Raw genomic sequence first — 17041 nt, forward strand, 5'->3', positions numbered from 1 at the left:
TTGGCAGGCGGATTCTTTACCACTGAGCCACCTGGGAAGCCCACAGTTTCTATAATGTAATTTTTTTTTCCAGAATGTGCTCAGAATTCTTAACTGAGAAAATATTAAAGATGTTCCTTGAGAATTTACTTCACAGTTCTCATGTACTGAGGTCAGTCTTTAGCTGGAAGCTACACAGAACAAAATGATGGTTAGTTTGATACCTGGGAATATATGGTTCTGCAGGAGGAGGGGGGATGTAGAGATCCTGAAGGGCAGAACTGTCTCTTTTGGTGGGTGTACTGATGGTGCTGGAGGGCGTGGCAACGCTGCTTGTGGGACTTCTAGGTATAAGAGGCTGGTTAAAATGAAAAAGAAAATACATACGCACACAAACAACACACAAACAACAACAACAACAACAATGACACATAGTTATCATTTTTAAGTGATCTATTTCTACAAAGTTTTTGAACTTGGCTGAAATCAAGAAGCATGTTATTTAGCACATGGACATTCCTTTGAATCTTCAAAAACAAATAGATTTCCATTTAGTTCCTAACTCACCTTATTGTGTGGCATAATCAGTTAAAGCTATTTGTAAGGTAATAATATCACGCAGTGTTTCATAATGGAGAGATCTCACAGTTAGAAACTTATTTGAATTTGCTTTGTTAGAATCCCACTTTTGAAAGAAAGATAATAAAGACTAACTTCCAAAAGAATGAGTTCACTCACATCTTGACTGATTATTTCAGATCTTTTCCCAAAAGAGATGTATTATACTCCTAAGTCAGTAAAAAGTCACAGATTCTCAGAAAACATTACAAAAATAGAGTATGAAAGGCTAACATGAGAATATTTCCTAGGAAATGTATTTCTTCCGTAAATATAAACAACACTGTCTTCTCAAAGTCATTTTATGGTACATCTTCAAAAGTATGGTGATTAGTGTGACACAATCATTTCACTTGTCATAGGCACACACATTTACCATTGCTTAAAATAACTTTTAGTTGTATACCTATAGATCTTATTTTCATGCCTGTATTTACCTATTAAATAAGTTTTTTAAAAATTAAGATATTCTATTTACTGAATTAAGCCATACATCAGGATGCATTAACTTATGAACACTCCCAATTCTAAGCATCACAGCATTTGGAAATGATATTGTGGTTTGAGAAATTTCTCTAAAGTGAAACTAAAATTCACACATGTTCATGTTTATCTTACAGATATCTGACTGATTAGCTACATATACAATAACATTGAGAAAGAAGAACTTCAATGTAATCGCAAACAAAAATGATGATCACAAAATGAACTGCATCTTCACATGACAAGATGCTGCCCTTTAGCCAGTATGAAAACACTTTTAGGATAGCTGTATATAGACCCGTAGTTCTAATACTTTAACATGTATTGCTGGACACTCAAAGAAAGGCATAGTACAACTATTTTATATTATGACAATATTTTTGTACAGATAAACAAAATTTGTTCAGAAATCCAAGCATAAATACAATGTACAATGTAGGTCCCTGGGGTAGGCTACATAGTTTATGGCTCAGTTCATGGTTTTTGACCTTCCTTTTTACACAGCTCACCTTAATAGCTTGAAATCACACATCCTGCCAAAATGACGGTTAAGTTTTAATCTATGTGAAATAGAAATTAAAGAAAGAGAGAGAGAAGGGAAAAATAATTGATAATTTATTTTGGGATTCTAGAATACTGTACCTTATATGATATTTAAAAAGTCTTAAAGTTTACATGTCGAAGAATTTTGATGTATTTTGAAAACATACAGTAAAGACTATGCTGTTTATGTTTAAATATGCTAACTTTGGAATAGCACTAAGTTAAACTATGCGTGTCTTTTAGAAACAAAAATTTTGGCAATGGGAAATCCTGAAATTTATATAGGTAATCAGGAGTTACTTGTACAGATGAACACCATGAAGCCTGAGGAAATAAAGTATTATATTCTTTCTAAGAATGTAGTACAAGTCTCTCCAACAGATCTTTGAATGATAGGATCTTTAGGTTAAGTGTGATCTGTAATGTGATTGTTTACAATTTTTTCCTATCAGGATATCTTATTATTAAATACAAATGACACTAAACAGAAATCTAAACAAAATTTCATAATTATAGAAATGTAAAGAAAACATTCATTACACAGTACATTACTTGCCAACATTTTCTATAACAGATGCACTGTGAGAGAAAAACGAATATTCAGTATGCTTTTTAAATGCTCTAATATGCTCTTATTTTAAATTATCATAACACTATGAGTGAACTTAAAAACAAGTTCTAAAAACATAACATTTAAAAAAATAATCTAAACATTTTTTATTCTCTTTCTTCTTTCCTAGGATTACTACTTTAATTCTGAAGACTTCTTTCCTTTTATTTTACCATCTGTAGAACTAAAGATAATTTCTCTTGGTATCTATCCCTGTTCTCCCCAAACAAAGAGGCAGGAAGGTAGGAAAAAAGGAGTAGTAGTAGTCAGTGATTACAAGTGAAGTGTGAGGTAAGGACCAATAAAAGTATTTTCTTCTGCCTGGACTGTTACAAGGATTGTCTATTTAGGGTACTTGATCCTTCTCCTTGCAGGAACTTTAAATATTAGTCGTGTCAACTTCCTTCAAATCGATATTTTCTATAGGTTTCTATTTTCAGCACAGATTTGCTATTAATGTTCTCAGCACAGTTAAATTAGCAAAAATGTAGAAGAAAAAGACAGATATGCTTAAACAAATAACAGGTTTGACTGTCTCAGCTGGTTAATTAATTGAAGTGGTTGAAAAAAACAACTTATTCTTTCAAAGAAGAAATTAGTCGATTCTGTTAACTCTACTTACTAGTTATTTTATTAACTGGTAAATCATAGAAAACATTGAAATTGGTTTATCATGCAGATATCTGGCTAATTAAATCAGTATGCCTTGTACTAAGTATAAGACACATGATAAATAATAAATTTATTCAGTATATTTTTGTCAAGCTAATTCAAACTAAAAAGTAAACATTATTCTTGAGAATCATATTTTAAAGAAGACATTAAGCAATGGAAAAATAAAGTATGGCAAAATAGAATCTTCATGGGAAAATGGAAATAGCTACTTAACCCCAAAGGAAATTTGTGATAATTTATAATGCCTTTAAAAAGCTCTAAGTTAGGACAAGAATTGAAACGTTACAAAATATAAATGACAAAAGAATGAAAATGGCATTAAAGAACATTAGAAAGATAGGCAAAATGTGACTAAATAAAGCACAGAATAAATGATGCTATTAGTTGAAATTATCAGTGAGAAAGTCCTAGGTGTAACAAATGCCATTAAAATTACACCTACCACCAGTAACTATCTAATACACAAAAAAAGTGGAAAACACAGCTTCCCTCAAATCAAAAAGTTCTCTCTGCATTTAATTCAAAATTTAATAGACATATGCCTGAGGTCAGACAAAAACCTAAATATGTGAGTATAATAATGCAGAAGGATAGTTTTTCCTACCTTAGTAACATTTACTTTAATAATTTCTTCATAAAATAGTATAAGGAAAGTAGTTTATCATTGTATTATAAAGAATTTCCAATTTAAGGAAAAAAAGTAGAAATAAAGGATAATTTTCTTTTTTATTGTACCACTTTGCTATTTTGACTCTTTCTCTTATATTGGGAAAATCTGCATAGGAAGAGAATTAAGAACTATTATCACTTATGGATAAAATACAAGCGTATTTTAAGATGGCATCTTGTAACTCAAGCAAGCATGAAGCTTCAGTATAACTTGATCCACTTTGGTATGCAATCAAGCATGACTGGATCCATTTTGGATTCTATCCAAGTGGGTTTATTTTCTGGAAGGACCTTTCCACAAAGTTTATTTTTCATATATCAATAGTTCTAATGACAAAGTTTTCCTTCCAGATTCAATGAGGCTCCAACAGGAAGGACATATTTTGCAGACATACTGTTTACTCTTCTAAAAGAAATCTATGACAGATTTTTTTGGGCACAGGCATGCATATTTTGAAATATCCAAATCCTAAATAAAATGATCATATATGCATCTCTTCAAGTATACATTTAAAACCTTAGTCAATTAATGATAAGTTACTACTATGAACAGGACTCAGAAATATATTATATTATGTACACATACGTTTCTCATCTTGTCGGTTTGAACTCTATAAATACCTTTAAACTGTATCCCACAATATGGCACGGCACAAATCTTCCTCTGAATCATGAGTGATGAATTTAGTAAAAAGATCCTACTCCTCCAGTTTAAACATCATTGGGAGGCTGTGATTAGCATAAACTAAAAATTTCAGCTTTTGTAAGGGGTCACTGAAATCTCACTTTAAGTTCTCTGATGGCTCAGGCCCTTTCCTCTTGTCCCGGATTCTAACATCTCTTAAGGTAACTGAGCACGTCTGGAAGGTATTAATGTACCTCTGAAAACCACATGGCCTTAAAGACTATGAGAAAAGAGCGTCTATACCTAAAAAACTACATTTAATGTTAAAGGTTTTATTTGAAACATTTTACATATTAACAACTCCTGGCAACCATATCTTAATTTAGTTGTCCCTCTATCTGGTAAGTGACCCAGCTTTCATAGAGCTATATAAAGTCTTGAATGGAATAAATGACATAAAGACTGCCCCAATGTTAAAAGATGAAAATGGTGCATTACACATTATGCAGTTATCTGTAGAACTCACTAATGCAAATATCACAAAGAGTTTGCTTTGTCTTCCAGAGGGAAAATACTCATTGAAATATGAATGATTACATCAAGTAGAAAACCTGGCCATTAATTTTATTCACTCTTGGGAATAAGTACAGACTCAACTGGAACACAATACCCCATTATTTTAGCACAGAACATTCACACAAGTCCTTATTCAGTTCAAACACATTTTTATTATAATTCCAATACAAGTACCAGAATATTGTTTTATGTTAGCAACTCTGAGACATCTAAAGAAATGCTGCAGAGAAAATGTATTCTGGATTTTGGGAGGCAAGAAGTTGCATACAATCTTGTAAATTTCTTGATCATATAAAGAATATTAGATCTAATTTGGAAAATTATTGGGCATAATTTTTCCTGGGTAAGATTTTCTTAAGTATTCAATGATTTGAAAAGAGTCTAAGTAAGAGAAACACATGTATTCTAAATTCTCCCACTCTGTTTTTTTCTCAGCCTTTTCTAAAATACAAATTTATAAATACAAAAGACTTGAGTCTTCTCCTTAAAGCATGTAATCTTCCCTTTCTTATCAGACTACAAAGGAAAAAACATTTTTTTTTCAACCACAGATTTGATCAGGAAGCTGTATCTGTATAAGTTAAAAATAGATCTATGGGCATAAAATTATGTACATGATTATATAATACACAAATAATATGCACTTTAGAGTCACACCAAAAAATTGCTTTTTTCAATTAATCATCAAAATTTGCACACCTTACTGAAACTACCACTAGGATATTTATGCTGTCCACTCTTACGGGCATAGTTAATACTGCAACATTAAAACTGAGCTTCCAATTTTTTCACCTTACACTATGCATTATTTTTAGGATATTAACTAAAGAATAGAGAAACTAAAAAATAATTTTTTATATTAGGTGATTATTTGTAGTCTGTGTTAACATTTTGAAAGCATTTGGTTGAAAACCACAAATGTGATTTAGATCCTTTAATTAATTTGCTTAAACATTGGTGAACAAAAATCTGATGTGACAATAGCTTGCAGCTATTTACTAATTTGAGCATGTAAAACATGTAATTGTTTCTGCCTCCCAGTCAACACAATTACATTTTTAGTTAAAACTTATTTTCTTCTCTAGTGTCATATCTAATATTAGTTACCTTCCTTGCTTCCTCCAAAACATGCTTTTAAAGCAAAATTCTCAGAAACATATAAACTTTGCTTCTAATGTTTTTTGGTCACCCCATCCTATAACTTTGATATTTAAATTTTATTATTCCTGCTTTTTTTATTTTTACAGTGACTTCAACCATTCATATTTCTATGTATTTGAAATGTAACATTATCAGTGTTCTTCAGTCGTTACACCAGTTGATAGACAAAACTGACTACTATGACTATTTGCTTTCCATTTCTTTCTCTGCTCAAAAGTATTTAATTTAAATATCTTGTAAAAATGGCATCAAGGTAATGCTAAGCAATAACATTTAAAGTGAAAAGCACAAAAACCACACAAAAATTATCACTTCGATATAAAAGACTTATGGATTAGAACAGTCTAGGAGCAATTCTAATGATACAGCTTGATATCATTTTACATTAAAAATGTTTAATGAAACCTGTATCAGTAAATCGAATTCCAGCATTGATTTTAGTGATTATTTTTGAGATGCATTTCACCAAAAAAAAAAAAAGTTGGGTTCCTAAATGTTTTTTAAAATTGTTGATTCCCAGTGATGATTTCAATCAATATTCTCACCAGTGTCCAGCTAATTCTCCCATACATCTCTTGTAAGAAGAAAACACCACCATTCGTGCAAGCTGGTGACCTATGCACGCTAATTTAAGACGACAAACATCAAAAAATATACACTGAGGTTTATCCATAATTCCCCAGGATTTTTTCACTGAATTTCAAGGACTTGACCATAAGCAACCACCATGCTTACCAAAATCCAGGACATTAGTAGAGGGTGCTACTAAGGACATGTTTTAAAAACAGTTCTCAGAAAGCAATTGCTAGTTCGCTTTCTCAGAACAAAAGATTCTACCTCAGGTAGAACATCTCTACTATATATAAATGGGTGCAGATGACAACAAATTCAATTCCAGATTAAATCTGCGTGTAGTATTTGACTAAAATATCTTTAAGTCTTTCAGTTCTATTGCAAAACATTTGAGAAATTAGGAATTTAACAAGAGTAGCCAAATTTCATGAAATGTACTAATGAAATTGCTCTGTGAGCATGAAGTTGAATTGTATGCTTTTGCTTATTTGGCTATAATTCCACGAATGATTTTCGAAAGAAAATCCAGATTAAAATTTGTCATTGCAGTTAACTAATAATAGAAGCTACTATTCGTTTTAGAACTAAAATGACTTTTATTAAAACATGTGTATTCCTCAAAAATTTTCTACCTTAAGGTAGATAAGGTTATATTTTAGTTGTGCAGGTACAAATTATTTCCTTATTAGTTTAAAAAATAATTATTCCTTTGTAAGAATGAAGTTGTTCCCTTCATTAGAGGCATGTATTAGTGTCTACCTCCAAACTACACAAACTTTGCTATACTTTATCTGAAACACTAAGCCTGGTATCATAAAAGAAAAAGATGAAATGTACATATTGAGGTTAAATAAATGCCACAGATTGTTTCTTTTTGTAAACTCTATTTGAAATAATTCTTAGTAGACTATTGGTATATCCTCTGAAGAAATAACCTAATGTCCAATTCTTCAGGCTTGAAGATAAAAAATTTGTATTCAGGTGAGTTAATGGGCATTTTGGCTGCAACATAGCAGAAGCAGGATTACAGTAGGAACGGTACTTATGTCTGCACAGAGGACTGTTGCTACATTAAGCACTTAAGTTTCACACATGAGATCCTTTCTTGGCCACTAGGAAAAATATGTGGTCTCAGGCAACACAAAGAATCCAGAACTGCCTGTAAGACTTTCTTATCCCACTATTTCTTTGATTTTTCCCCTTCTGGAAGCAGTCTACTTACAACCTCCAGATCCTGGAATCCTCAAGCTTTGTCCATCTTTGGTTGTGTTCATTCTCTTAAAATCCTGACCAGATAGTTTCCACTATGCTTCTGGTGTCTTTCTGCATTTTAGCACAAGCCACAGCCTTAAGATCAAAATGAAACTCTGTAATGGTACAATTTCAGGTCTTCAAAATAGACTTTAGGGAGATTTGGTGGCGGTGTGCTATTGTTGCAGGACTAATCCATTGCCCTTACTCCTAAGACTTTGTTTTACCACCACCTGTAAGTATTTACTTAAAACTCCTACTCTTTCTTCTGCTCCGTAAAGTCAGTTTTCAAAGTTGAAAGCAGGGTCCCTCCTTGCTTCCTCCAACCCATTAATAGTATTGTTTATCTATAAAAAGTCAAGCTTGGACAATACATTTTAGGTGAACTAAATTCAGGTGAAGTAACAAATTTATAAAAACGTCAATACATATAAGCACTTATGTAAATACTGATTTTTTTTTTTCTGAATTCAGCATTCTGAAAAAGTAAGTTTACAAGCATACTCAGAGTAATTGAATAGGCAACAAGGAATAAATATAATTAGTGATCTGATGAGGCACATTTCTTGGCATTTAGGAATGAACCTAGAAACAGTGTCTTAAGTATCTACTATAATTAAGGAATGATGTAGAGCAATTTAAATAATTAAAGTCTTTGTTCTCTAGGTTTAAACACACACACCAAATGTATGTGTAGCAAAGAAAAAAAAAGGTCTTTTGATTATTTCAGAATTTTCTATAAAAGCGATTCTTAACTCGATATTGTCATTAGCTTAATTCTCCAGTTTGTGCTTGTGGAAAAGAATCTAAAAGGGGATCAAATCATCAATTTATTTTCTAGAGATAATCCCTCAAATAGAGTTCATGGATCAACAAGAAATTAGTGTCTTTTTGGTGTTCACTGTGAAGCAGAAGGGGCTAGAGAGAAGCTGTTAAATGTAACCACACATATAGAGAAAGAAACTTAATGGCTATAAGGGTCTCTTCTTCAGGGTTCCCACCTTTCAGGCTCTGAAGAAGGATCTTTGGGGAAGACATGTCAATAGAAAACTACAGAGTGGAACAACAAAGCAACTTACAACGTAGTGAGAAAATAAAATGATGTGATGGGAAGGTCTGATTTGCTAATCTATGAATTAATGAGTCAAATACTGGTCTCTGAACTTTAATGATCACCACAAATCTTCGATAATAAACATATACTACAAGTCAAGTGCATTTGGACATATTAATATAGTTTTAAAATATAGTTTTATACATCTTTATTTGAAAAAATAGAAAGATTCACATTAAAAATTTAAAGAACTTAACGTTCTTTTTATATTTTTATGTTATTTAAGTATAATGCAACTTTGAGGCCAAGAAGTAGGAAAGTTTTAAACAATGAGAAATCATTATAATCTATAAGGCCATTCATGTGTAATGAAGAACTGAGAATTTCAGGGAAAAAAAAATCAAGACTGGTGTAAGGTACTAATATAGAACTTAATAGCAGTGATAACAATGGCATTTTCATTTATTGCTTCTTTTTAATCTGAACGACAGGAAATGTTCTATTTCAATGGGAAACTTTAATTTTTAAAAATTAAACTTCTATGAAAGGTAATGGTCTTCTATTTTAAAAGTGCAGGTCTTGTGAAGAGTAAAATTTTCCTCTATGATGTGTTTAAACATTACAGCCTGACTGAAAAGGAAGAAAATGTATTATTTCCTTGTCTTTATCAATCAGAATATTTTTATCACTTCCTAGATACCTCTGGTTCTTAACCTAATTTATCAACATCCAGAGTAACATTTTAGAGTGATGTTTCATGCTGAAGAAAAATGCAGAATTTCTAATGTAACAATTTCCCGGTTTTTGCCTTTGTACATGGTGGAAAGAAAAAAAATGATCCATCAGGAAGAATGTAATAGGTACATTTTAATTACTATCTAAAACTTTCTCTACCTACTGTTCAAAAACAACTATTCTTATCTCATGAGCTGATTTAAAAGAATTCTATAAACTATTATCTAGTTTCTTCAAGAAGTATATATGGATATAACTTTTAAATTGAAGATTATATCACAAAATGAAACCTCTCACTTTCATTTCTATCCACATTTTGGCTTCAAATAACTTGTGCTTTTCTTTGGAATTATGCTTTAAAATGTTTAAAAATTAAGGCAGGGTTCTTTATCATTTGATTTTAGTTATAGTGACTTTGAAATTTCATCACAATTAAGCGTATTAGGATCAGCTGTGAAGAGATCATTTCACAAACAAATTTTCAAAAGCATACAAGATTAATCCATATGCTGCTGAGATGAGGCACAATAAAGAAGCATTACTGAGATAATCTATGGCTAAAATGATGGTGTATGACTTATGATTAAGCTTCATTACCTGCAGAGCAAGGGGCTTCCATCTCATATTTTTCAGTAAAGCTGGTGCTGAGGTAAGCATGCTCTGAGGTCGCTTTTTCAAAGTTAAGATAACACCACTCGGGTCCTCTCGTAGTGCATTCACCAAATTTTTCAACTGCCACCCCACCTGGTAACCAGCAAAATCATTACAATAAAATTGAGGTACAGTATGCAAAGATTTAATGTTCTCCCCCTTTAATAAGATTAGTAAGAAAAAAAAGAAAACCACACAATTGGTGTACCAGCCTATCAATTTTCAGGAGATATAAACTCAAAAAGATACTTTATTTTTGAATTGACTAACCATGTTATTGCATTAGAGTCCATATCATTATGAGATAACAATGGACATTTACAAGCCAAAGCAGAGACTGAGATGGTATCCAACCAATAGAGTAATTTAGAATTAAAAGAAATTATGGCATTATTAATGCTGCACAAGGTGTAGATCCAAGCTTTGTTCACAGCTTACAATTTAAGAATCCGCATGCCTGAAACAAAGATTTGGCAATGTCCTGAACTTACAAATTAAACCACATGCTTGCTCATCACCATCTTTCAGAGATATGTGGTACTAGTGTCCCTAAGTGAGACTGACATTATACTACCAGTAGCTGGTACTGACACACCAAGGCGACATTCTGAGCGTGGAAGACAGGATTGATAAAATAAACCTTTAACCACAATATAGAGTAAGAAATGACAAGGTAATGCTACTCGAATGCAGCAGCTACTGAAAATGTGTTCCAAAAGACTCTATAAATTTAAAATATAATAAGCTAAATTTAATGAAGCCATTATGTGATATGTGAATATCACCCCAAACATATTGTATAATTAAACAGAAGTACTTGATAAATGTCCAAAAACCTGGCTCAACTGTTATCCATGTTACATTACTTATCATTCTTTTACATTATTGAATATTTGTTAATTTGCTTTTAAGACATACTGGTTATGCAGTTATTTGAAATCCTAGAAGTATTCTTTAAAGAAACACATTAAAAACATCTATTATTCCAAGGTTTAAAAAATATATTTCACATTTAAAAGAGACACCCATTTATTCCAACTCTGATGGATTAGAAATTTATGCTACATAAATTATATAAATGTGTTATATAAATACAGTGGGTCAAAATTTATCCTGGATTGCAAGCAACATTTAGCCAATGGTCTGAACATGATCTAGTTTCTTCCTAGGCACCCAAATGAAAGGGGATGGGTGCCTGTGCCTATTCACCATGTTTTTGCCTGGGAGATAATGCTCAAGCTGTAAAGAATGAGCACTTTCATCCAAATTAGCACAGATCCCAGAGACTATGATGAAAGAGGTACTCTGGACCACAGCCACTGAAGGATAATGGGAGACTTTAGTTTATATGATGGACCATTCATTTAAACTACAGTCTCTACTCTAGATAAACTGAGCGATGGTGAAGAGAAAGAGTTAGGACAAAAAGGAAGCAAGACATTATAATGCTTAAAATCTCAGGGTCTCAGATAGGAATCAAAATGATCATTATGATACTTGCCTAATATGAATAACAGGCTGTCAATTTTTTTTAAAAATCACTTTAATGTGGATCAGCTACAGCAATGATATTGGGCAAATGTCTCCCATTATATATATAAGTGAAGATTATTAGGTACGCTGATTCTGATTCTTCTGATGGCTAAGAAGTGTCCCTACAGCCATTTCTATGAGCCAAGATCAAAGCGAAGTTAGTTCAAATTCAATTATTAATTTTGCTTGCCAAAAAAATAAGCGAGCAGATTTTTGAATACTAGGTTTGGAGGAAGAAAACATACTGTTTATACAAAGAGTTTATGAACAACTTATTAATGATAACCACATTTTATCATTTATTTTATTCATTTAGATAATTGTTAATGATAATAAAGCAGTCAATATTACTGTAACCTTCTTTCAGCCTATCTACTCTAGACAACAAATTACACACTGATTTCTATCTACCAATTTCTCTTCATTTTATTCTATGACATAATCATGTCACTAGTTGAAAATTCTTAGGGCTTGATTGGGTTTTCCAGTGTAACATTTATTTAGTGTAATTTGATTCATCCTACTCTTTCACAATTTCTCTATGCTCTTTTTGACTACACAATTCCAAAAAACAGAATTGTTTCTCCATGAGAAAGTGAAATTGATTTTTGATGACAAAGTAATAATTTGGTTAGATTTAGATTTTGTGTGCATGCTCAGTCACTCAACCATGTCCAACTCTTTGTGACCCCATGGACTGTAGCCCACCAGGCTCCTCTCTCCATGGGATATTCCAGGCCAGAATACTGGAGTGGGTTGCCATTTCCTTCTCCAGTCAATCTTCCCGACCTAGGGCTCGAACCTGTGTCTCTCTGGCAGGTGGAATGTTTCCCACTGTACCACCTGGGAAGCCTTAAATTTTATAGCTGAATTAATGTTATTTAATTGCAGAAAATTATATAACTTTATTACTTTTTAATCAACCTTACCACACTCACTGACATTCGATTAGCAGTCTTTTAAACAAAAGCAACTCATATATTTATCTTTGGCTCTCAAATTCTACTTCCACTGCCAAAAGGAAATGACTAGATAAAAGCATAGAGATAAATGTGCAACATATATGCTGCAGTGCCATTTAAACCAAACAAAAACTGTACATTATGCAAATGTCCATTAGCATGGGATGTAAAATTTGTATAGAAAAGTTTAAATGTAGCTAATGCAATTCAATTTTACTTTTGTAAAAATATGTATATATAGAAAACACAGAAAGCCATGTACCACCACTAACAATGGTTAAAGGGCAATAAAGACTATAATATATATTTTCCCATTTACTCTTTAATTTCCTAAACTTTTGGCAATAAATGTGTTTTATAAACAACAACGCCAACAAAATATTGATAAATGGACCTAGTCTAAGAGTAATATTCCAGTTAGAAAATCGTGAATTTTCTGAATTATCTCATTAGGACTGTTTGTTATGGATGGAAAATTCCCACAAAAAGAACCAGAAAGGCAACACTATGTAGAACAGTAAAAGATGGTGATGGGGAAATGACATCTGCTCTGTACATTATTCTTTTATATAACTGTCAAAAGAAAAACAAAATTATCACTAACTATTCATAATAAGACCTACATAATCTGTTGATTTTTTTTAATTCAATGAATGATTTCAATAGATTCCTCACATAAGTGTTAATTTAGGTTTTTGTGGAAGCTGCTGAATAGTAATGTAATGAAGCTGGCTGTGTAATTCCCAGCTTACATGTAACATTTTTCTTAATAACAGAGAGGTTTTAGCTATATCAGTCCAACCCCAGTACTTGTATACCTATTAACAGCAACCGGACAACATGCCTCTCATATGAATAATCCTTTTTTTCCTTAGTCTTTTCTCAAGCTGATTTGGATCATTTCTTCATTACTTTCTACCTTTTCTATTGCATATTATGCTTCACAACTGTACCCATTTATTGAATTGTACCATGTTCTATTCAAGGGCAGATGTGGCATGGTCTTAGAGCTCTAGGAAAAATGATTCTCAGCTCTGGTTCTGTGTATCCTCACGTATCTTCAAACATAATTAAGTATAGTGAATTACTGACAAATTTATTTCTCTGTTACTAAGATACTTATGGTTGACAGATTATAGGGGGACATGAGTAGATGGTATTAATATTATGAAATGAGGCAAGTATATGGGTTATAACTTCAATAAATTTGGGAGCCCCATTCCGGAGCTAAATGATATGGTACACAGACATCAAAATAAGTGAAATACATCAATGTGTGTTAATCATTTTTCAAACTTATTTTTCTATTTCCTCATTTGAGTTTCTGGCTATGGTTTTAAAGTATTAAGTTTGATAGACCTGAATTAAAAGCCATGTGAAGATACAACAGTAATATGAAAAATAATTATATTATTTACATTGGCTGCAATGAAAGTCTTTCTGTACTAGGAGATAGAAGGAGCTTTGAAAGAAGGAAAACCAGGGATTCTAGTGGCTGCTAATATAAAAGTTTAATCCACTAATATGGGAAGGAATTAAATATGGTACAAAACTTTAAGAGATAGTGAGTTTGGGATACAAAGAAAAACATTCTAATAATCAAAGACATACAAAAAAGAAATGGTAGACTTGTGAAAAAGTGAACTCAACACCAAAAGAGATGTTTATGTATTATTTCACAGGCTAAATAATTAGACTTCAAAAATCACAATATGTTACAACTTTACTATGCAAAATGGGTAGAAAAGTACAAAGAGATGACAACAGATGAGCTTTGTAGTAAATGGATGTGGTCCTGATACAACTCTGAATATATGTCCTCCATCTTTCTTCCTCCTCACAACCAATACATGCAAGTGGTTCCTCCAGGCTAAGTGTTATTCGCCTAATATTCCATGCTATCTTCTTATAAAAAACTCTTGTTTCCAGAACTTCCACTAACAACTTTCTGCATGACTCACAAATCCTCCTAACTGTCCCCAATCCCTATCAAGAAGTTGTGGCATATTTTCAACAGTTCATTCATCCATACTAATAGCTACTGAATAATCAAGCACCAGTAATTCACTGTGCTAGATGCTTCATATTGCATTCCTTTTATTTATATCTTCATTCTTACAGCTAGGAAGTAAACTATTAAACCCATTTTACATGTGAAGAAACCCACTTTACATGAAGAGAAAAGAGATTAACTAAGTTTTCTTGGTCAAGATTATTAATAGAAACATGTAATTCTCCAAGCCAGAATACTGGAGTGGGTAGCTGTTCCCTTCTCCAGGGCAGCTTCCCAAGCCAAGGATCGAACCCAGGGTTCCCACATTGCAGGCAGATTCTTTACCATCTGAGCCATCAGGGAAGCCCAATAGAAACATGGTAAGTTGCAAAGCCAGAATTCATTCAAGTCTGTTTGATTCACAAGGCATTATGACAGCAAACATCCTCCTCTAAATACTCCATTGGCAGTACAAATGAATGCAACACTTCACTCAACAGCAACAACAAAAAGTTCCCCCATCATCCTCTCAAGTTTTGAGCATGGAGTCACCTACAACAGTTCCCCCTGTTTTTAATACACATCTATCCTGAAGAATGTGTGTGCTTACTCAGTCACGTCCAACCCTTTGCAACCACATGGACTGTAGCCCCTCAGCCTCTTCTGTCCATGGGATTTCCCAGCCAAGAATACTGAAGCAGGTTGCCATTTCCTACTCTAGGGGATCTTCCCTCCCAGGGATCCAATCTGTGTTTCTTATGTGTCCTGCATTCAGGTGGATTCTTTACTACTATGTCACCTGGGAAGTCCATCCTAAAGAACAGATTCTGGCAATGAATACTGCTTCTCACTTCCTTTATCTGTCTTGGATACCAGGTTGTTAGACTTCAGAGCCCTAACTGCTCTTTGTACTACTAGTTTTTTTGCAGCACTAACATACTGCTACAACATAAAAGTGTTCTTTTCCTCAAAACACTTGAAAAGCTCACCAAAGGCCTAACTAAAGAGTCAATTCCTAAAATAGGCCCTGTGCCAATATGGCCATCAATATCTCCTATAATTTCTCTTTAATGTAGTTCTTAAACTTCAGAATGTGTTAGAATCACCTGGAAATACCAGTTTTTGATCTAGTAGGTGTGAGGTGGGGCCCAAGAACCCACATTTTTTTTTCTCAAGTTCCCAAATGATGCTGATGCTGCTGGTCAGGAAATAGTTTGAGAACAGCTATTCTAGACAATGAGCTTCTTGAAGGCAGTGACTTGCCCATGTCTAGAATATTTTAATATGTTTTTTAAGATTAGATATTATAACTTATAAAATCACTAAATATCGATGTGTGCTGTCCATGTATTATGGGTGCAATGGTGCTTGCAGCACAACCTGTGACTCTTTAAAAAGCATAATGAGCAGGGGAGAGATGAGCACCTCAATAAGCATTTACGATAAATTAAGAGAAGTACCCAACAAAATGGACAGAGTGAAATGGCAACTAACCCATTCTTGAGGGTTCAGGAAAGGTTTCCTATTAGCCTAAGCTGAATTTCTTAGGAAGTGGACAGGTGAAGATGATATGGAAGTTGAGGGATTGAAGAAAGCCCAGAGACAAGTTAAAACCAGTTTGAGCAATTCTCAGTAGTTCAGTACGGGTGGAACAACTGGTTAAGTTAGTATTATGTTGCCCTCCAACACTGTGCTTTTCTTCTCAGCAAAAGTACCCTTCTATTATATAAATACTTGCATTTTTCCTCTCCCACCTATAAAACCTTATGTATCCGTAATGGCACTTATTAAATGAAACACCCATCATACAGCCTCTTATAGCTAGCATCTTGTTTTCTTCATGTGATCTTATCTAATGGCATTTTTCATGCACTGCTGCTTATTAAAGCTGTGTATTTTTCCTCACATCCTTCATCTACCCTCACAAAACTGGATATTGAGGGTTTTATTTTGAGGATAAAAACTGAGTCTCATTTTTCTGGATATACCTGCAGTCAATGCCTTACAAATGGCACAGACTTAATGAGTGTTTGTTGATAACTAGTGAAACGACACGGTGACACGAGAATGCGAATGTTTCAGAGATAATGAAGTGCCTTAAAAGTCCAAAGGGAATTTTGTTTTGTATATAAAACTAAGATGTAGTATTCAGTTTTTCTCTAAATGTAATATACTTGATACTAAAGCTACAATAAACATTCTTTACCTCAAATTACCAAATAAACTTTCTTATAAACTAACATTTGGAAAAAAATTATACAGTGGATACTTCAGACCTAAAGTCACAGTGATTTGATTATGACAATAAAATATTTTCCATAATAATATATAATATTCATAATAATATATA

The 17041-nt window shown here is 32.9% G+C and overlaps 1 protein-coding gene across 9 annotated transcripts in view; it reads right to left on the reverse strand.

The window, feature by feature from the left end:
• The window catches only part of CNKSR2 (connector enhancer of kinase suppressor of Ras 2), a 271251-nt gene that overhangs the window by 116928 nt on the left and 137282 nt on the right, over positions 1-17041 (reverse strand). For 7 of the 9 annotated variants that reach the window (XM_043895759.1, XM_043895758.1, XM_043895767.1 and 4 more), the window contains exons 9-10: positions 10150-10296; positions 204-337 (exon numbers count right to left, since the gene is read on the reverse strand). In XM_043895759.1, coding sequence (XP_043751694.1) covers positions 204-337; positions 10150-10296 — 281 coding nt within the window. The remainder of the gene's footprint in view (positions 1-203; positions 338-10149; positions 10297-17041) is intronic. The other 2 variants (XM_043895762.1, XM_043895760.1) reach the window with 1 other exon arrangement.

This window comes from Cervus elaphus, chromosome X (genome assembly GCF_910594005.1).
Source record: "Cervus elaphus chromosome X, mCerEla1.1, whole genome shotgun sequence".
Taxonomy (NCBI): Eukaryota; Metazoa; Chordata; class Mammalia; order Artiodactyla; family Cervidae; genus Cervus; species Cervus elaphus.